Below are 23848 nucleotides of genomic sequence, written 5' to 3' on the forward strand. Positions count from 1 at the left end.
CAAACACCTTCCCACCAGCTTGAACTTTCTTCTTCTGACATTGGCCGCTCATATGTCCCTCTTCACCACAATTAAAACACACTATTCCCTTGAACGTACAGTCGGATGACAAATGTCCTGCCCTCCCACACTTGAAACATTTCCTCGTGTCACCATTGCAGACATTACTTTTGTGGCCAGGTTTACCACACTTAAAACATACAATCTTAGCAGGAGCATCTCCCCCACTAAACCTTGGTCCATAATTCATCTTTTTCTTACCCTTCCCTCCATCATACGGCGTCCCACGATTCTGCGGACCTTTGTTCCTCTTTTCATTAATCACCTTATGATGAGCATTATTATCCTCATCATAAATCCTACTAAATCTGGAAACACCCGAATCTTCTGATACCCTACCGCCTTCTTGATATCAGAACGTAACCCATTCTGGAACTTAATGCACTTAGAAAATTCTGCTCCCTCACCAACAAAGTGCGGGTAGAATTTCACAAGTTCATTAAACTTTGCCGCATATTCAGACACAGACATGCTGCCTTGAACCAAAGCCAGAAACTCAGTCTCTTTCTTTCCACGGACATCCTCTGGATAATACTTCCTCAAAAACTCCCTCTTGAACACCGTCCAGGAAATCTCTTCACCGGTTGCTTCTAACCTCGCCAAAGTCTCCAGCCACCAATCATCAGCCTCCACAGCTAACTGATGAGTGCCATACCTGACTTTCTGTTCTTGCGTGCAATCCATCACACGAAAGATCCTCTCCATCTCCTTCATCCAAGTCAAGGCTCCCTCGGGGTCATGCGTTCCCTTAAACACAGGAGGATTCTCCCTCTGGAAAGTCGCTAAACTCCGAGACCTTGCATTCTCATCCGTATGCATAGCTTCAGCCATAGCTTGCAATGCAGCAGCAATAGCAGCGTCATTACGTCCAGCCATCTCTAAACTTCACAATAACACCAAGAGAAGTAAGCCCAAAAAAATAACACAAGAATTGTTAGACCAAACGACACGACACTTGGTCGGACAAGACCGACCCGCTCTGATACCACTAATGTAACACCCCAATTCTACCCAGGCATATAGGTACAAATATCAGAGTATAAAAATTAAATTCATAAAAACAATTAGGGCGTTACACTTAAGTAACCACATAACCAAACATAACATACTCGCAAAAGATGCGTAACACAAATAATCAAAGAGGACGGATACACATAAACACCTGAATGTATTCATACTTATATAAATGCATCGGTAAACAAAGTATCCACAACATTTTACCAAAATACATCGCATGAGAAGGTATCCAAAATACATAATACGAATGCATCTAAAGGATCAAATATACATCAAAAGGATCCTATAAGCATTATCTACAAAATAAGTGTTCGATCCTCCCCCTAGGTGTTACGTATCACGAGCGGACGACACCAAAACGGACGACTACAAAGAGAGCACCTACACCTGCGGATCACCTGCACATTACCCACGAGTAGGTAACATTAAGGCAGAAGGGTGAGAATATAATTCATAATGAAAGCATGATCAATATAGTAATGCCCACAAATATCATTAAGAATCATATAACAAGATAATCCAACAAGTCAACCACAATCAATATATAAGTAATGCAGTACATGAATGATAACATAAATTATAAAGACTGGCGATGATGAATGAGACTCGACTATGCGTATGCATGTGGTACCAAATCCGGAGTAAAACTCCTCCTTGTCATTATGACAAATACACCTGCCGAGCATTATGCTGGGACTTTATTCCACTCAGGAAGCCCGCAGGCTGTCGTCATCGAGCACGCAGCTCCCACTGATGACCTCTTGCCACTCAGGCTCATTCCGTTACCGAGCATTAAGCTCCTACTGGTAACCATGCCCGCAGGCCATCTGTTAACAGCATTCCGCCATTAACGTATTGAAATGTTATGCTGTGCATACAAACGACTCGATTACATAACAACAACAACAATAATATAACTCGGTCACATATCCACATCACACCGGTTATATTAATCCACACGGATACATCATCAAAATTGCCACTCAGGCGTTCATATTCACACAGCACACATATACCGTCAAAACATACTTGATTAGCAAATATCATTTCACAAAAATACATTTATGAAAAATTCATTCAACCACTAACACACTCCTCCTTATCATAAAGCATACTCAAGGGTTCTCATAATACTTCAAACGGCGCGTAGAAACGACCTACGGTTCAAAAGATACAACAAAACGAAGTTTGGAAAAACAAAATTTCACACAGTCCGCTTGAGCTCCGCTCAGCGGACCCGGACAGAAAAATCACCAAACGAAAATACAGAACCTCCGCTCAGCGGACCCGGACAGGGATTTCCTGCAAAAGAACCTCCGCTCAGCGGACCCCCCTCCGCTCAGCGGACCTGCGTAAACCCAGAAAAACCAGTCCTGTAACAGACCATCTCAGCTCCCTCTAAACCATTCAAAACCCATTTAAACCTTCATCCCAACACCAATACAACACAAACATGCTATATATACACCTAATCCATGATTATCATATGGTTGGATCATCACATATTATCTTTGACCTATATTTCTTCATAAGCAAGAAAACATGGAGAAATGAAAAACAAACATGATCCATGGGAATATCTATCATCATAGTACACATACACACCACAAAATCAAGTTTATATCTTCAAAACTCACAAAACACACAATTTGCCATTGTTGAACAAGCTTGGAAAAGAGCAAGAACAAGAACAAAACACACAAAACTACAAGAATCATACAATCAAGATAAACTATATTCATCCCCCTTACCTTGGTTGGATTCTTGGCTCTAGCTTGGTTTGGATTCTACAACTCTCTTCTTCTCTTTGTTTTCCTCTTCTTTCTCTTCTCTTCCCAAGTTCTCTTTCTTTCTTTCTATCTCAAAATATCTCATTTTCTCTCTATATCAAAATATCTCTTTCTATTTCTCTACTTCTCATTTTCCCCCACTCAACTTTCATAAATTCTAATTTTGGCCCAAATGTCACTAAACATTAATTCTAACCAATTAACACCCAAAACATAATAATTACACACATGGAAAGTAATAAGTAAAATATTAACATAATTAATATTTACCGACTGACTCGACTCGAAAACGGTAAAATTAGGAAAATGTAGCAAACATCACAATTAATCAGAAAAACACATTTACGGGCGTTACAGACAAAGTCACAATTTATACAGGACTTAGAATAATTTTATAAGTCCTAGTATCAGGCAAGTATGGAAGCACTTTGACAAACGCTACTAGAGATGAATCAGATAGGCTTGGAGGCGTTTGAAAATTCATAGCACGTTGAAGGATGGTTGCCAGCATGACGTCCAGTTCCCCATCAATTTTTATCTGAAGACGTGGGAAAGCAAGTCAGAACATGAATGTTCAAATTGTGGGAATCGTGTCCGATATTTTAGGGATTAATCGCGGTCGACTATTATCTTTAGAGTAGTATAAATAGCAGACTCCTACACTATATTTGAGGTCGTAAAATGCATACATCTCTCTATAGAACTGAAGTACCCGAGCCAAAGAGCGAAACAGTTTGTGAGGAACATATACGAGTTTGCGTCCCTTTATTTTAGTTATCTTCATGTTTCTTTAACTGGAACATTCTTACTTTAATGTAATTTATTTCACATTATCATTTAATTCAAACTCTTCTTCAATTAAAGTTTTCTTCGTTTTTGTCTTTGTGCAAACGTGCACAGTCAATTCACAAATACACATTTTCTCGTACATTCAATTTGCACAGATTGCTTCTGAGAATTTTTAAGTTAATCTCACCAGCTAATCAAACTTGTGGTTGTTTACCAAAAACACTCGCGAACAATCACCTCTTAATTCATACTTAGCATCAGGATCTACTATAAGTAATCCTAGTCAAATGACACAACCACAATGAGGGTTAGAATATACCCCTCAAGTTATGCCACCACTAACTACTAATTTTATCATATATTTGACGCAACAAATGGAGGAAAGTAATCATGATATAGTGAACATGCTTACGCAGCAAATTGGTATTGTGTTTAATCATTTGATCTAAAACACAAACCATAGTTACCAACAATTGCCTCATCAAATCAGTCGAATTTCTGAGTTCTTTGGTGCTCCTCTTCAACCAATCCCTCAAATTCAAAATGTTAATCCAATTCAAAATTTAGGAGTGTTAAACAATGAAGGAATTCCTAATGATGAAGGACAACAAGTCAAACAACCATACCCAGAGTAGTTAGAGATGACTTATGTTGAAATGGTCTAGAGATAATATTAGTTAATAGAAATCAGAATGCATACCAAGTGATTAGAAATATCCAACGAAACAATTTTGTGGGGCCAAATAATATAACCAATATGGTCAAACATATATTAGCCCAAAATGACCTTAGTGTTGGCGTTCATAAGCCTAATTTTGTTTGTGTCATATCTGCAAACTGAACTACCCAAGAGTTGGAAGATTCCTAAGTTCACAAAGTTTGCATATAATATAACACTAAAACTTCAAATTATAGGGCTGCGCGTCCCGTCTTGAGTCTTGTGTGCTTGAGATGGAGAAATCTCAATCTCAACTCAAGTGGCAGCGCTAGTAGGATACTCAATGGTCGAGGACAGTGATAATCAGCATTGAACAAACGATCCCGACAGTAAATTGAGATTTACGGTTCAAACCTTAGTTTGATTCCTTGTTGCAACAAATTTGATTTCATCACATGAAACAAATGAACGTATGCTCAAAGTTTTCCTCTTTCCTCCCCAATCCCAAAAACCCTTTACCTTCCTTCAAATTTACATCCTTCTTTTCAACCACTCCACAAAACCCAACACCATACATTCTCACCAAATGCATTGCTCTCTTACAATACTGTGCCTCTTCCAAACACAAACTAAAACAAATCCATGCATTTTCCATAAGACACAATGTCCCACTCAACAACCCCGACATGGGAAAGTACCTTATTTTCACTATTGTTTCACTCTCCGCACCCATGTCTTACGCCCACAACGTTTTCACCATGTTGCATAACCCAAACGTGTTTGCTTGGAACACCATGATTAGGGGTTACGCTGAAAGTGATAACTCAACTCCTGCACTTCCATTTTACCGTAAAATGTTGGTTTCGTGCGTTGAACCTGATACTCACACTTACCCTTTTCTTCTTAAGGCTATTTCCAAGTCATTGAATATTAGAGAAGGGGAAATGATTCATTCGGTCACAGTAAGAAATGGGTTTGAGTCGTTGATTTTTGTTAGGAATAGTTTGCTTCATATATACGCTGCTTGTGGTGACACTGAAAGTGCACACAAGGTGTTTGTGTCAATGGATCAAAGAGATTTAGTTGCTTGGAATTCTGTCATTAATGGGTTTGCTCTCAATGGAAGGCCTAATGAAGCTTTGACTTTGTTTAGAGAAATGAGTTTGGAAGGCGTGGAGCCGGATGGGTTCACTGTGGTTAGTTTGCTGTCTGCTTGTGCTGAGCTTGGAGCTCTAGAATTAGGACGTAGGGTTCATGTGTATTTGTTGAAGGTTGGATTGACACAGAATATGCATGTGAATAATTCATTGTTGGACTTTTATGCGAAATGTGGGAGCATAAGAGAGGCACAACAAGTGTTTAGTGAAATGAGTGAGAGAAATGTGGTTTCCTGGACTTCTTTGATTGTTGGTTTGGCTGTTAATGGGTTTGGTGAGGAAGCACTTGGGCTTTTCAAAGAAATGGAGAGACAAGAGCTTGTACCTGGTGAGATAACTTTTGTTGGTGTCTTATATGCTTGCAGCCATTGTGGGATGTTGGATGAGGGGTTCAATTATTTTAGAAGGATGAAAGAGGAATATGGTATAATGCCAAGGATAGAACATTATGGTTGTATGGTGGATCTATTGAGTAGGGCTGGTTTAGTGAAACGAGCTTATGAATATATTCAGAATATGCCAATGCAGCCAAATGCTGTTATTTGGAGGACCTTGTTAGGGGCATGTACAATACATGGAGATTTGGGATTGGGAGAGATAGCAAGATCCCACCTCTTGAAGTTAGAGCCTAAACACAGCGGGGATTATGTGCTTCTCTCAAATCTTTATGCCTCTGAACGTCGTTGGTCTGATGTCCAGACAGTGAGGAGGTCAATGATAGAGGACGGAGTTTGGAAAACGCCTGGCTATAGTCTCGTTGAATTGGGAAACCGGGTTTTTGAATTTACCATGGGAGATAGGTCTCATCCCCGGAGTCAGGATGTGTATGCACTGCTAGAGAAGATCACAGAATTGTTGAAGTTAGAAGGTTATGTGCCTCACACCGCAAATGTGCTTGCGGACATAGAGGAAGAGGAGAAGGAACAGGCTCTCTCTTATCACAGTGAAAAAGTTGCAATTGCTTTTATGCTCTTGAATACGGCACCAGGGACTCCAATCAGGGTCGTGAAGAATTTAAGAGTCTGCGCAGATTGTCATATGGCCATCAAACTCATATCAAAGGTTTATGATAGAGAGATTGTTATCAGGGATCGTAGTCGGTTTCACCATTTTAGAGGTGGTTTTTGTTCCTGTAAAGACTACTGGTAATGACATCTTGTGAGTACAATGCTGTATTGTTTTTGAGGTAAGACTTGGTGATTAGATAGGCAGTGAGACATGGCTGAAGATTTTGCTAACTTGCAGTCATTCTCGGTAAATACTTTTTACTGTAGGAAAGCCCCTTTCTCCTCCCATGAATAAATTGCTTAACCTCAAATGATGTTACATGTCACATTCAAACATTAATTTATGCTTCAGTAGTAATGACATGTGTCACATACCATTTATTTGGAAGAAAAAAAAAAGGATATTCGCAGAGCTGACACTTGTATCATTTCAAATACTTGAGCAGTATATTCCTTCAAGTTTCTATTGTTGTTTCACTTTTTAGAATGAGCCAAGGTGCAAGAAATCACGGCCTTGAATTTCATTTTGGTGAAACGAAAAATGCTAAAACACTTTTCCTGGATTGCTTTTATCACGGGCTTCCGTGTAGGTGGTCTACAAGAGACCAAAAATAATGCAATTTTTTATCATTTGAACTTGTCAATTTTCCGTTCTTTCCCTCATTTTTGGTACAACCACAGTACAGAGGCAGCCGTGCACCACCTCCACAGCTTCATGAGGAAAGCATAAGTGGAAGAAAAAAATCAAAAGAGGAAGGAATTTGATGACTTGAAGGCACATTGTTATAATTCAAATTCAAGATGTCTAGTTACCTGTATGATCAAAAGTTATGAGAAATGAAGACATAAAAGGTAAATTGATGCTTCATTGAGTTGAGGTGCTTGATCCCAGTTGCCTAGATTGACCGCTTGAAGAGTCTATTTGTTCTGGTGGGTTGGTAAGTGTTGTGAGTTGAGAAAGCATGCTACTTTGAATAATCAAGAATTGATTCAGTAAATTTGGTTTTAACATGATTGATTGCTCTTAAGTGAAATTGATTTTGTTTCTAGAAATATCATAACTTGGAGTTATGATTTGTAATTTTGTAGTCTAAATGTGATTTTTATATTCAAACTAGTAATAAACCCGTGCGTTGACACGGGTTCTGGTACGGAACGCGCATTTATTTTAGATGTATACTTTTTAATAGAGAAATGTTTGGTTATCCGTGAAAAAATAATACTTCCTCCGTTTCATAATAAGTGTTTTATTTGAGCTTTGCACTGTTCTTAAGAAAATGATTAGATGTATTGGTTTTAATGAAAAAATAGTATCATTTACGAAAGTACCCTTATTTATTATAGGTAGTGGAGTAGTTGAAAAACGTGAAAGTTAATATATAGGGGTATAGTAGTGGAAAAAAATAATAAATGTTACATTGGTATTCTAAAGAGACATTTATTTTGAGACTAAAAAAAAGTGCAAATGAGACACTTATTATGAGACGGAGGGAGTAATTGAATATATAATTAATAAAAAAATATTTTGATAAGTAACTTCATGTTCCGTTAATAATCAATATTTTGATCAATAACTTCATGTTCCTGTGTACAAATATTAGTTTGATTAATAACTTCATGTCCTCGTGTACCTTAACAAATATTTTGATCAGTAACTTCATGTCCCGTTAATAATTAATATTTTGATCAGTAACTTCAAGTCCCGTTAATAATTAATATTTTGATCAATAACTTCATATTCTCGTGTACGAATATTAGTTTGATTCATAACTTCATGTCCCCGTGTACCTTAAAAAATATTTTGACCAGTAATTTTATTTCTCGTTAATAATCAATATTTTGATCAGTAACTTCATGTCCCATTAATAATCAATATTTCATGACTTCATGTTCCCGTGTACAAAAGATTTAGTAAAAACAATCTTATTTTTTTATCACATTTTATACACTAAAACTAACTTAAAAAATATTATTAATTTTATTTTAGAAGCGTAAATTTTCTTATATATTATTTTCTTTTTAAAATCTAAAATTGTAAAAAAATATTAATTAAATATGATTTGTTATAAAATTATTTACTTAAATGAGAATGTTTGTTAGCTAAGTTTATTCTGCCACAAAAATTATTGACCTTAAAATCACTTACTACCAAACTCATATATTAAGTAAATAATATATTAATATAAAATCAGGTGATGTCTAAAGTGAACCACCTAGTAAGTGGTTCAGGTGTACCATTATTAATAATCGTTAGATAGACTAATTCTACTATATCTTATATACATCAATCACACTGAATTTTTCTCTTTAAACCTATTTTCAGAAATTAAAAAACAGTAAAGAACTTATTTTGTTTTATGTGTGTCCTCTGTCATTCTTCAATTCATCAATTCTCTCAAACCTTTAATCATATTTCATCTTTTTTCTTAATATTTTATTCTTCAATTCTCTCGAACATATAATCATCTTTCATCCTCTCTTTTTTTTGTTATAATATTGAACTTTCAGGTGATAATTTTAAAGTTACATAAAATTATTTGGTTTGAAGTTTAAATTGAATATAAATTCTTCAATTTTCAGTTTTAAACTGATTCGGTTCCATGATTCTCAATTCAAGGTTAATAACATGGCATTTTTCAAATGCCCTCCTGTTACTCCTTTTGCTTTGATAATTTTTTTTATTTAACAGTTTCAATAAATTAATTGTGAAAGTAAATTGATTTAGATTTTGAAGTTAGGGTTAAGACATTGAAAAAAAAACTTGTTATTTAGAATTTTGTTGTTGCAAGAGGCTTGAGACAATGAAAAAATAGAAAAGAGAGGTGCGGCCATGATTCTATAAGAGAGAGAGAAAAAGATTATATGTGTTATCCTATGCGGTAATGCCTATTATAATTAGATATAATTTTCTAATCTATTGGTCCTAAATTGATGTTTATAATGGTTCACCGGTGAGGGATTTACTTAAACCCTCACCTTAGAATTCACCATAAAATCATATTAAAGTGTTATACATTTTTTACCTATATTTAAATTATTTTTCTTTTGATACCGTTTATAAAAAAATTGGCTCAGTAGTAAAATTTTATATTTTTAAATTAAGCTAAATAAAAAATTATATAAATAAAATTTAATGTTGTCTTTATGTGATACTTTCGAAGTTTGTGTGTCAAATAAAGAGTTAAATATAATTATTAATAGTTTAATATCTTTCAATCCTTATTAAACTTTACTTATTATAAATTTATTAAATAGGGACATGTTAATAATGATAATAATAATAATTAAAACATATTAAATTACATTAAAATACTTCAATTGTTGAATGACACAATATTAAAATGTTCTAAAATATTAATCATCATAAATCTAAAAATCGTTTAACTTTAAACTTTATTTTACATGTAATTTTAAATTTTTTTTCTCAAGTTCCATGCTAATAATAGTTTACAGAAAATCAATATTTAATCAAAAAATAAGGTCATCGAAATACGTGATTTAATTTTATGGATAAACTTTAAGGCAGATAATTTCCAATTTTAATTTCTTCGGTTTATTTTGTTAGAACGTTTTATCTTATCAATGAAATTTAAAATATTTACAAAAGTTAAATTTACCTACTTTTTATTAAAATAAATGCAATTTAATACAAAATTAAAGATAATTAGTACATGATTATTTTATCAATATATATAACTATTACCAATGTTATAGCTTCACATTACCCTATTTAAATTGATATGACTACACACATAAAACCTTTAGATATAGATGAAGCAAAATAATATTTATATCTTACTATAAATTCAAACTTTATAATAATTAATTATATTTAAATATTTAATTAAATAAATGTGAAAAAATATTTTTAAGACTAATTATAAAAATAATAATTGAGCAATTAGGTAAATTTAGTTCAAAAACATATTCTTAAGAGTTTCATGTTTTTTATATTCAACTTTAATATAAAAAAATTTGTTGAAGGAGTATAGTATTGTCATAGTCATAGAACCATTATAATTGAAGGAGCATAGTGTTATGGAACCAGTATAACAAAACATAGTAGATAATAGCATGTGCTCATGTACTAAGTGTTTAAATTTTATCTATTTTTAATTGATTATCTAAATACATAGTAGAACATAGTACTACCATATAGTTATATTAAAAAATGATGTTTTAACTTAAGATAAAAACATCTTTAAATTATTTTTTATTTAAAAATAAATCATCCGATTGTACATATATTTGAAGTTAATTTTTAAGAAATTAAATAGTATATTTAATGCAAATAACTTATTATTTATAGGTATCTTTTCATTTTGTATTTATTTCTAAAATCTCTCTATCTTCTAGGAAAAAAATTATGTCCATCTAATTTTAACTATTTTTATTTTTAAAATAAAATTTCTAAATAGTTATAATTACAGTTTTACAAAGAAGAGTTTAGTTTGAGGAATGATGTTGAAGAGAGAGATGATGTAGTTTTACAAAAAGTGGTTTGTATGGAAAAAAGCAAAACTATAATTGCAAGTAAAGTAGAAAAAAGTGTGCCTACATAGTTGATGGGAAAGAGGACAATTAAAATATAATTGTTTTCTTCAAAAAAGGAAGGAAAAGAAAAAGAGTTATGGTTGGATAGTTCAAAAAGGGAGAATAAGAAAGAATTAAAATAAAACATGAATAGAAAAGTTGGTTTTTGAAAGCTGAAAGGAGAGGCTAGCCATGTGGATAGGGTTATTGGCAAGAAGGGCATATTTGGTATTTCGTAAACAATGTATTTTCTTATATGATAGATGTATTTTTTTATTTCAATTTTACATAAATATATTAAAACATAAATCACTTTATATTTAAATTCATTTTTATATAATATCAATTTATATCAAACTTGAACCAAAAAAAATGTAATATCAAATTCGCTGGACTTGGTAGGGAGAACCACGGTTCGATCCCCCACAACTGCGATCGGGAGGGGGCTTGACCCACTTGATGCCAGAGCTGTTCCCCCGAACCGGACTAAACCGGTGGTTATAAACCAAAAAAAAAAAAAAAATGTAATATCAAATTTACTAAATTTATTTATAATTAATTCTTGTAGGCATGATCTTTGTAAATCCCGATTTAAGGCATAACAGTTAATAACAGTGATTAGTTATCATGACAAAATCAGGGTTTAAAACCGAAAATAAATTTAATTACCCTAAAATAATTATTAGCCAAAAAATGATTATTTTTAATGTTATAAGAAAAATCGAGGTTTTGATTAAATTATAAAAACATTTTTTGTAATTATATATAAAAACAAGATTTTAGAATAAACAAAAAATAAAATAAAGAGAATTATGTAATAAAAATAAAAAATAAAGAAAAAAATAAAAATAAAAAGATTAGAGAAGCTTAGCTTTGGATCAAGTGTGGGCAGCCTGTGAGGTTCCATGGTGTGCACTCATTCCTGGGGCGTTAGATCTGGCTGGACCTTGATCTGAGGGTTTCATGTTGAGGGTGCATGGTGGATCCTGATGAACGAATACGCATTTGATCTGTAAATGAACAACAGCATATAACTGTTAAAAAAATAAAGTGTCAAGGCCATGGTTTGAACCCAGGCCCTTAATCTCATTGATACCACGCCTTACCAATCCAGCTGCGTTTTGTATTTGCAAATTATATTAACCACAATTAATAAATAAAAAACATTATGATAAATGGAAATTCAAAGAAAGTCAAACACTGGGGCCCGCCACTAACTGTACACAGCCAATGGGAACAAGAGGGAGAATTCAGAATGGTTGATCGGCCAATGGATTGTTGAGATTCATCCACGCGTGCAAGTCAATAATGGAGAGAGAAGGTTGATTTTATGACTGGCCAATCACATGCCCAGATGAAGCCACGCAAGCGATCAAAGAGTCTCCCACCGGAGGACCGCCGCGAGCCACCTCCTTCTCCGGCGAGTCTGTTTTTGCAACCTGCAAAATAAGAGAAATAAATAAGAAAGTGTGACCCTACCCCCCTATTTCGGACCTTGCGAACCTAGTGGTGATGGCCGTTTGGCCTGAAATTTCCTGTAACACGAGATATAACGAAGAGACATCCGAAGCCCTAACAATGGCACTTCTTTGTTCCTGCGTGAGAACTCAAAACTAATGCATCAAATCAACTATAAACAACGTCATGATTATGAATGGATGCATAAACATAGTTTATATCACATGAATTAAAAGTTTGGAACTGTCATACTTATACCAACCGATGCAATCCGAATGAGGAGGTTCTGGGAAGCTCTGAACCTGTGCAAGGACCTGGATCGATTGCTGAGTGTCTCAAGAGAATGAATAAGTCCTTTGTTTCGATTGAAAGCGATTGGAGAAGTGATTTCGGTTTTGCCCTAAGCTTCCAAAAATTTAGAGCTTGGCTAGGGTTTCTTGAGCAAAGAATTCGTTCTCTAGGTCTCAATCCTTGTGTTTATATATAATAGCATTATTTAGGTCAACAAAACTTGGCCAAATCCCATTGAATCCAATCATGGCAATTTGTTGGAAATTGATTTCAAATGTTTCTAAAATTATCCAATTTCAATCTATTTCTCACCAATCTTTTCTTGCATCAATTTTATATCAAATATTGAGTAACATGATGATTGTTTCTGATTGGAGCTATCCTTAAAATCAAATCTTTGATTTTTCTCATAATTATTTGTTTTATATCACTTTTAATTGAAAATAAAATTAATATAAAATCAAATAATTATGTAAAAAACGTGGCCTTGAGATATGATATCATGGATTGCTTGAGGAACAAGCTTGGACCATAAAAGATTGGGCCTCTTTGCAAGAAACTTTAATTTGAAGCCCTTTTGTTTCATATTTTTCCTTCAAAATCGTCCCACTTTGACAAGACATATCTCCCTCAATTTTTAAGATATTGAGATATTTTAGGACTTTTTAGAAATCTTAAAGAGTCCTCTAAAAGTTCCTTTTGGTTTCATCTCAATTGAGTTTACCATGTTCAAGTTATGATCTTTGAGAAAAAATGACTTTTTGCGATCTTTTAGAAGGACCTGTAATGTTTTGGCTTATATCTCCCAAATGGTGCATTTCTGGCCTTAGCTTGTGAGAGACAAAATTGTAGAGAATTAAGTTTCCTTCAAAATGAGCTTTGGATGGGAAATTTCTGATGTTCCATGTGAAAGTTATGGCTGGTCAAAGTTTGGTTGACTTTCTCCTATAAAAACCCTAATTTAGAAACTCTTTGGATTTGTTGATTTCTGATCTTTTCTTGATGAACCATGATCAATCCTTAATCAAATGGTAAATGATACCTTAAAATGAGGATGTTGACAAAAAAATCAGGAGTTTTGACTGTACTTTGACCACAGTTGACTTTTAGGTCAAATTAGTCGACTGTTGACCATTTGAACTTTTGACTGAGCAATCTTGTGAACTGGAGCTTGTAACTTGGCATGAGGATACTTTGAGGCGTGTGAGAGGCCATGGAGTCCATTTGAGGTATCAGAAGTTTATTTCTCTTTGAAAAGATCAAAACCCTAGTTTGAGGGTTGTAGTTTAGGAGAGTGTACAATCAGTCAAGTCTCGAGCTTCTGATATTCAAATGAGCTTGAGTATAAAATTGTGGTGGGCAAATTTTGGGGTATGACAGTTGGGCTTCCACATAATTGGTTTTTCCTATTTGCACCCCTCATATTGGATTCATTCTATTTGCACCTCTTTTCTTCTTTCTTTGTCTTTTTAAATTGATTCTTCTACATTTCTTCTTCTTTTGATAAATAGTTCTCAAAACGAACATAAAACCTGAAACATAGAGAATACCAGCATAATACTAAAATAAAAGTAATTAAAATAAATGAAAATATTAAAATTATTTATGAAAACTAAGTCAAATATATGATATAAATTCGTGTTATCAGTTGGTTTTACCAAAATGCATGTCAATTTTAGAGAAAATACAATCTCCCCCGTTGGCATATTTTGGATAAAACAACCAAATAACCCTTGCATCAGAAGAACGGCAGCAGCGGAAAGAACATAGCAGGGTAACAGCTCCCCCTCAACATATGCTAGCTTATACTAACAAAGCATGTACTAACACAGTAGCAAGCAGACTCCCCCTCAAGCACAAGCACCTCCTGTATACTCAATTACTACTCCCCCTTTTTAACCACAAAGTGACAAAGGTAGTAGAACAAAGTGAAGTACCTGTTAAAAAAAATATTGTTTCTTAGTGCAAGTAAAATTAAAAATATCCTGGGCATTTAACCCTTATAAAATCATATACTAAAATAAAAAGAATCATAATGCAAATCCACATAGAATCACATACCATAAGTCATGCAATAGCAACCACAGCAGAAGCTCCTTTTTCTCAAATGGTACCAACAAAAGTTGTACCCATTTCAGCATCTTTAGCTCTTCCACTTGCAGATGCAACTCTTGAAGTAATTTTTATAGTTCTTCATGAATACATACCCCAAGTTTCCTGTTGAGATGAGTATTATTAAGGCCTTTTATAGGACTAATAGCAAGCTTCCTTTCAGTATTATCATGCTCTAGAGTCACAGTCCTTATCTCCCCATCATCTCTACTAAGATGAATAAGATCCTTGTAAGTATTGAGGACACTTGAGTTGTCGCATGATAATGTCATGACATTTAGAGGAGCATTATCCTTAGACACCATTTGTTGAGCACCAAAAGTTTCAACCAAAGGCAAAGTGACACAATTTTGCTTGTCACTAAGCCAAGAGACATTATTTTCCAAGAGACAAACCTCTTCAGAAGTATTGTTTCTATCACCAACAATGCTAGCTTGATCTTCATCACAACATTTTACCAGAATAAAGTCTGAATCATAGGAATCTAGTGTTTCGCTTGTACTCAATACTGACTCCATAATTACTTTGGCCTGATTGAGGTGGTTCATTTTGGGTCCTTCTTGACCTCTGATACAACCACCAATTTCTGAAGCTATATCTAATCTGGTTGCAATAAAATATAGAAGCCTCATAGTCATGCTTTGATGCAGATTTTGATAAATCATTACTCTTTCATCATCTTTAGAAGATTTCTAGTGAAAGGGGATAGGAATTCCTCCGTGACTGGTACTCTCCAGACTGAGTCCCCACACCACGTTCTCTGCACAGTTGCTTTGATAGAGGAGAATTGAGTTTTCCATTTGTTTAACAAGATGTTGGATCATTTCATCCGATATTCCTTTAATACTCATACATACCTGAGCATAGTTTCTCGATCCTTCCTTGACATAGAGATCTTTGTCAATTTCATTCTCTCCATATTTATGAATGACTTAGGGTTTAATCAACATCATATACCATGCCCTCGGATCTTGGTTCGTGTCACACTCACACATTCTTAGCTTGAATGTGAGTTCAAGCATTGACTGATCACTTTGGTATTCACCTGGACAACCACTCTAGAAATCAAGGCTCGCTTTAACTTTGGAGGCAATTTCTTGCTTACTTATGACATGCACCTCATCATGTCTTGGGACCAGGTTTCATGTCTCATTAAGTTTAGCTTCCATGCCATTAACCCAGGACTCATTAGTCACTACTTTATTCACATACTTTGATACACATCTGGGACTTGAAGAACCTTCCCTTGATTTGGAAATAGATCTTTGACTAGGAACATTGAACCCCTATTCTTGAGGATGATCTTGTTGCATTCTGGAAACTAGATCTCTGACGGCTTGTTTACCCAGAAAGCTGGTAAACAAGCGCTAGTTTCCTTTTTAAAGGTTACTTTGCGGAGTCAACTAGAATACTCCAGGACTGATTGCTTTATTTTGTTATATTATGTGTATCTGATTTGTATTAAATGTAAATAGTGACTTTAACGTAAAAGTAAGCACTGAAATTAAAGGCTTTAAAGTAAATCAAAGCAATAAAAAGGCAGTAAATATGCACTGAAAGATAAAATGTAATGTAAAATGATTGCATTTAATTAAACTGGTACGCATATATACATTCCAAAGTTGCTCTCGTTACTCATTGCGCAGAGATTTGAGTTTACTCGTGTTTATGTAGAAAATGCGAACCTCTAACTATTCCTATAAAACTTGCTTAAATAGAGAATAAAAATAACTACTACTAACGGTCGACTGATTATCAGTCAACACGTGTCTTCGACATGCAAGATCTTCAATTGTGAGACTTCCACGCGTCTTGTGAGAACTGCCAGAAAAACCGCCTGGAACTGCTCCTTAACTTCTACTGCCTCTCGACTTCCACTTCAGTTTCTGCAGCCAAAAATCCTTAAGTCTTCGCATCCTTTTGGTCTGGTCGAACGCTAAAACCTCAGACGATCTTCCTAGTCGAACAGCTTCGACTACTAAACGTTATTTGGTCGAATCGCTTTGACCCACCTTGTAATGTAGATATTAACGTGAGGCCCAATTACCAATTTAGGGCCTTTTTTACCAAATTGAGGCCCAATTGCCAATTTTGGGCCTTAGTTGCCCATTTATTTAGTAAGTCGAAATCCTAGGGTAACAAATTGCCCCTCCAAGCGACTTCTTTCGACTGACTTTAGGAAAGAGAAAGATGTCGTTTCAGTTCTTTCTTGGGTTTCGACTTTTGTTAATTCCCATTACGCCATGATTACGTTTCATTTTCCCAGGCACTAATTATTACCTAAACGTTAGGTAATGGGCTATTAACTGCTCCCAGCTTGCTTGTGTCAGTTTGCAAGATATTTAATACGATTTTTGATCTTCTAACTTCCTTCCCCCACGTTTGTCTTGCTGAAGTAACTACACATTCTCTATATATAGCCTCATTCCTTCCATTTAAATACGCTTTTATTTGGTCGAATGCCTGTTGATGCTCTATTTCCCATTTGAACTGATCTTGATTCTTGAGCTTTACAAGTGGTGAAAAGATCTTCGTCTTGCCACTTAGATTTGAGATAAATCTCCTCAAGAAATTAATCTTCCCCAACAATGACTGGAGTTGTTTCTTTGTTTCTGGCGCTTTTAGCTCCAAGATCACTTTCGTCTTATTTTGATTTATTTCAATGCCTTTCTTGTGAACCACGAAACCCAGGAAATCCCCTGCATGTACACCAAAAGCACATTTTAAAGGATTCATTTTGAGTCCATATTTCCTCATTCCTTCAAAAGATTGTCGAAGATGGTGTAAGTGACCATTTTCGGAGTTAGATTTTATTACAATATCATCAATATAAACCTGCATAAATTTGTCAATAAAATCATGAAACATGGAATTCATGGCTCGTTGGTATGTAGCGCCAGCATTTTTTAAACCAAAAGGCATTACTACCCATTCATAAGTTCCCAAAGCACCTGGGCATCGAAACGCCGTCTTTGGTACATCTTCGTCAGCTATAAAAATTTGGTTATAACCTGAATATCCATCCAATAAGCTGAGGTATTCAAATCCGGCTGCAGAGTCGACTAACATTTCAGCGACTGGCATGGGATATTCATCTTTAGGAGTAGCCTTATTTAAATCTCTGAAATCTATGCATACACGGAGGCTACCATTTTTCTTTATGACAGGTACTATATTAGCTACCCATTCGACATACCTCGCAGTTCGAATAAACTTTCTTTTCAGCAATCTTTCAATTTCCACTTTGATTTTTTCCATAACTTCCGGCGCAAATCTCCTAGGAAGTTGCTTGATAGGTTTTTTCCCTGGGTTTAATGGTAGTCGATGCTCCACCACCTGTCGACTTAAACAAGGCATTTCATTGTAATCCCATGCAAAACAATCTTTGTATTCTTTCAATAGTCGAATCAACTTGGCTTTTAGGTCATTTGTAAGCCTCGTACTTACATAAGTAGGCCTTTTAATGATCCCATCACCTAGATCAATTTCCTCAAGAGGGTCTTGAGCTTGCATCCTTTTTACTGATCCTGATGGATCCATTTCGAAACCCAAAGGTTCGTCATCGTATATCCTGTCGAGTCGTTCGACTTGGTGATTGGCTTCTTGATTGTTTTCATTCTTTACCATCATCATGGCCTCAGCAGCCATTTCTTTCTCTAATTCGGCTTCTAAAACCGCTCTTTTGTTGTTTTTGGCCAAATAAGCCGTTATTCGAGCCAGGTATTCTGACTCAGTGGTCATCGTCTTCGACCGTTGTCCTCTGTTCTGGAGGACTTTCCTGGTTCAATGGTTCATTAGGATCTTCTTTATTCCAAATGAAACCATAATTTGGATCTAAGTTCAGATACTTAGACACGCTTTCATCAGAAGGATATACATCTTCTGCTTTATAGCAGGGAGCTACATTTGCCAAATGCTGGTCGAAATGTCTGCGACCACTTTCAGTTTTGTAATAACTTTGGTCAGCTTCAATATTTTCCACTATACCATCTGACCTCCAAATAGCTACATGCTGATGTAAGGTGGAAGGAACTGCTCCAATCCCATGGATCCATTCCTGACCTAACAGCAGTTTAAAATTTGCCTGAGATTCAATCACCATGAATACGGTCGACCTAACAGACGAACCAACAGCTAGTTTCACTTGAATTACTCCAAGTATTCCACTTGTCTTACCCTCATAATTAGACAGTACCATATTATGGGGTCTTAAGTCTTTGTCAGTCTTTCCCACTTTCTGTAGTGAGGAATAAGGCATTAAGTTTACTGCAGCCCCACCATCGACGAACACTTTATTTATAGGCACTCCGTCCACTTTTGCCCTTATGAATAAGGGTTTCAAATAATACATCATTCCTCGACCTGGCCTCTCGAACACAACTTTTTGTTCTTCTACCACTCCTTTTCCCATCACATAGTAACAAACAGGTGTTTCTTCCACATTCTCGCCAGGAAGAAAATCATCTTCATTCTCAGATACCTCAGAGATTCTGTCGAACTCAGCCGGGAGTACAGAAACAATCCCACAGTCGATTAGCAATTCATCTGACTCTATGTCAAAGTTATCATCGACTTCTTCGTCTGACAATGGAGAATACTCAGGCTCTTTTTCTGTATTGGAGATTGGAGCATCGTCGTCGACCAATTCTTAAATCAATTTCTTTCCTAGGATCATCCCAGCAGCTAATCTTTCATTTGCTATTTTAGCCTGCTCCTCAGTCAACTTCCTATGAAAGGGTTTTGACTGATAGTGAGAAAATCCTGCCTGCACCATTTTTGAACCCTCTTGTCCATTCTTGTGGCTTCTTTGGTAACGCCTCCATTGCATTCGAGTCATGGGGTTCTTTCCTTTGTAGTTTGGAGATATGTAATCTTTTCTTTTTGATCCACTATCCGTCCAAGAACCTTCAGCATTGGTTCCATCGCCCTGTATCTGCCATTCTGGACGTTTACCTCTGACGTTAATGGGTCGCACCCATTTGTCTTCAGGGACATCCGTTTTGGGACGGAAAGTCCTTGGCTTTTCAAACATCTTCCTGTATTCTCCAGCCCTTCGACCACTATTTTCTCCTGTATATATGAATTGACGATTCTTGCCTCGACGAGGGTCGAACCTCACTTTATTTGCAGCATTCACGTTGAAAACAGCATCACACCTTGGACATAATCCAACTTGAGAGTTATTATTGTGGCATCTCTCCAGGAATTTCAAAAGACTTTCTTTTGGTTCAGGATAAACCCTGTTTAAAACTTTGCCATCAGTAGCACCGTTTTGCTTTCTGACAAAACCATCAGTAGTTTCGACCATCATCACGTCAGCAAGCTCAGTATAGTGAGCCTCTTCGACTTGCAAAGGATCAGTATCAACTTGCATTGATGACTTTGGCTTTTCTCCAAACTGTAACCTTCCTTCTTTTAAGGCCTTTTGCACCAAATCCCTGAAAAGGACACATTGAGAAGTTTTATGACCCAAGAAATTATGAAATTTACAAAATCCTCTTTTTTTTTTGTTCAAGAGGAGGATTTTTTAGTCCCGGGGGTACTATGATTTGTCCGTCAGAAACCAACAAATCAAATATTTCATCACATTTCGTTATATCAAATGAATACGTTTTACTAGAGAATTTCTCATTTTTACTTTCAACCAGATTTTTATCTCTTGAAGCTTTAAGCAATTTACAAATATAAGGTGGTCCTGGCTTTAATTCAGCCACGTTAACCTCTCCCTCTTCGTATTCATCGTCGCTATTAGAGTCGAACTCACCTGTAGTAACATAAGCTATTTTCTCTTCTTATGATACTTATTAGCCCTAGCCTTTTCAGCCTTTAGCCTTTCGACCTGGCGTACTCTGTCCGCCAGTTGCGCCATATCTCTCAGATGTTGGGTATCTAACTTCTTCCTGATAGAATAATCTAACCCGCCTGCAGCCATTTCTACTAACTCATGTTCAGGAATTTGTGTAAAACATCTAGCTTTTAGTAACCTAAAACGGTTTAGATAATCATCAACTGGTTCTGTACCCTTTCGCCTAACTCCAGCTAATTCTTTCAAACTAATTTTCGACTGTCCCATATAAAATTGTTTATGGAACAATCGTTCTAATTGGTTCCATGAGAACAAAGATTGGGGGCTAATGTTGTGAACCAAGTAAATGCATTTTTCGTTAAAGAACTTGGAAAATACTTCATCTTTAGATTTTCATTGTTTGCTATTTCTCCAGCCTCTGTCTGGAACCTAGCAATATGTTCAACTGTCGACTCGCCAGTCTCACCAGCAAATTTGGTGAATTTTGGAACTTTCCAACCCTTGGGCAATTCTGTTTGTCTTATATATTCCGACAACGGGGAAACGAAATTTGGTCTATGCAAACCTACATTTATCCCATTTTGGACTAAAATTTGTTCGACTACATTAGAGATATTATTGTGTCCAACATTGACATCTTGCTGGATGTTCCTAAGAACATGGTCAGCATCTTGATGCCTTTGTACTATTCTAGGTATCTCCTGCTCAATTTGATCTCCTTGTCCTAAAGGTTCGGCCCCCCTCATGTTCGACCCTTGAGCGGTCGAAAGGTTTGGTTGTGGAGGCGCTCCAAAGAAATCTGCAATTCTGGCCATCTGTCCAGCCAATATTTCATAACTTTGATTCGTGTTATTTATCATGGGAGTGAAAACAGTTCCCATCTGTTGAGTAAGGGCATTCACCATTTCATGATTACTTTCGTCCATTTGTTGTCAAATTGACAACATTGACGTAGTACTCAAAGATGGTAAAGTCTGGTGATTATATCCCATACTTATGGGTCGACCCCCCAGACTTTATGTGCTTGTAGCCATCATGCTGTCAGAATATAATGAAGGATTTGTGTGCAAACCTTGCATCATAGACGTGGGCATTCCAAACTGAGGATTAAACCCTGGTGGAGGTAGCATTCCGTAAAACGGCGGTCGTAATGGATTAAACGGTGACCGTACATTCGTTGGTGATGATACCAATATTGCTGCCGTCGATCCACCATTATTTGTTGCTCCAACTGGGGATGAATCTGCGGCATTTTGTGGTGTTCCTCCGGTCAGAACACCTCCTTGATTTGCAGAAAGATCAGAATTATTTGTATTAACTTCAGCCATGTTAGTTAATTTCCGACCACTTCTAAATATCATTCATAACTAAAGAAAAATAAAGAACAATCGACGGGTCCCACTGGGCGTGCCAATTTGTTTACCCAGAAAACTGGTAAACAAGCGCTAGTTTCCTTTTTAAAGGTTACTTTGCGGAGTCAACTAGAATACTCCAGGACTGATTGCTTTATTTTGTTATATTATGTGTATCTGATTTGTATTAAATGTAAATAGTGACTTAAACATAAAAGTAAGCACTGAAATTAAAGGCTTTAATGTAAATCAAAGCAATAAAAAGGCAGTAAATGTGCACTGAAAGATAAAATGTAATGTAAAATGATTGCATTTAATTAAACTGGTACGCATACGTACATTCCAAAGTTGCACTCGTTACTCATTACGCAGAGATTTGAGTTTACTCGTGTTTATGTAGAAAATGCGGACCTCTAACTATTCCTATAAAACTTGCTTAAATAGAGAATAAAAATAACTACTACTAATGGTCGACTGATTATCAGTCAACACGTGTCTTCGACATGCAAGATCTTCAATTGTGAGACTTCCACGCGTCTTGTGAGAACTGCCAGAATGTTAGAGTGGAGAATTATTATTAATTAGATAAATTAGATATTAAGTAAATTTAGTATTTAATATTAGTTAGTCTTTATTTTAAGTGTTGTTCAATTGGGCTCTTTTAATGTTTGGGCTTTTATTTGACTATCCATTAGGAATACTATATATGTAGTGTCTTTGACACATTCTAGGAAAATCAAAAAAAAAAAAAAAGAAATCAAGTTATCTTTTATTTTAATTTCCTTTACTTTTTAGTGTTCTTCCCCTTTTAGTTAGAAAACCCTAGTTTTATAGGGTTGATAGGATTAGCTTCCTATCAATTGGTGCTTTCATTTCGATCTCATTCCTGCTAAATGGGGTTCTGGTGCAATTTTTATGGAGTAGAAGAATCATCTCGGTGGATCTTTTCAATTGAAAAATATTTTAGAATCAATAATATTGTGGAGGATGAGGAGAAAATGAAGGTAGTTGCATTGGCAATGAGAGGTTGTGCTCTTAAATGGTGGCTATGGAGGATTCAACCTCATCCATCGATGTCTTGGAATACTTTTACTGAAATATTTTTTTGGCGTTTTAAGCCCAAATGGAGACATTTTTTCATGGATTTAGATGAGGAAATAGAAGAGGAGGAGGAGGAGGAGCCAGATCTGGTTATCGAACCAACTTCTATTGTTGAAGTTAACCACAGACAAAATCATTTTATAGAACCTGACGAAGAGGAAGAAGCTGTGGAGCCATATCTGGAATCGATGAAATCTATAGATGAAACTTCTTTTCATGAAGAGTATATTGTCGAACAAATTCCTGCAATTGATAGTGACCTAACAGTTTTGAATCTTTCCCCCACTGTTAAGCACAAAGAAACTCATTTGTGTTTCTCCAAATCATCTACACCTTGTGGTGAAATCACATATCCTGTATATGTAACAATTCCTATGGCTAAACATTTTTCTAACTGTTTGGATTTTCAAGATGGTGTTGAATTCATGATTCTGCCGAAGCCGAAACCGCCAGATCCAAGTTTCGGGTTGAAAAATTCTACCACGCCTCCACCACCTCCTACCAAGGTATACTCTCGTTATGAATCTCAACAATTTCCATGGTATATCTTATCTAGAACTCCATCTCAATTCATCCTAAATTGGGCTGTTGCTGAATTTTTGTGTTGTAGAGAAAGTAAATTCCAAAGGTACACAAACAATTTGTTCTTAATCTTCGCCCACAAACTGTTTGTTAAAATATCCTTGACACCCACTTATGTGAACACTACTCTCTTAC

At 35.7% G+C, this 23848-nt stretch overlaps 1 protein-coding gene across 1 annotated transcript; it reads left to right on the forward strand.

Annotated features, from left to right (window-relative positions):
- Positions 1-4481: 4481 nt before the first annotated feature.
- Positions 4482-7702, forward strand: LOC131638817 (pentatricopeptide repeat-containing protein At4g21065-like). The gene has a single exon (XM_058909365.1). It carries the CDS (start codon positions 4770-4772, stop codon positions 6618-6620), a length of 1851 nt encoding a protein of 616 aa, XP_058765348.1. The 5' UTR covers positions 4482-4769; the 3' UTR covers positions 6621-7702.
- Positions 7703-23848: the final 16146 nt, after the last annotated feature.

Source organism: Vicia villosa, unplaced genomic scaffold (assembly GCF_029867415.1).
Source record: "Vicia villosa cultivar HV-30 ecotype Madison, WI unplaced genomic scaffold, Vvil1.0 ctg.002440F_1_1, whole genome shotgun sequence".
NCBI classification, from domain to species: Eukaryota; Viridiplantae; Streptophyta; class Magnoliopsida; order Fabales; family Fabaceae; genus Vicia; species Vicia villosa.

Bases quoted from the DNA above. Each gene is read 5' to 3' on its own strand.
- LOC131638817 (XM_058909365.1), top strand. From the start codon at position 4,770: ATGAAACAAATGAACGTATGCTCAAAGTTTTCCTCTTTCCTCCCCAAT.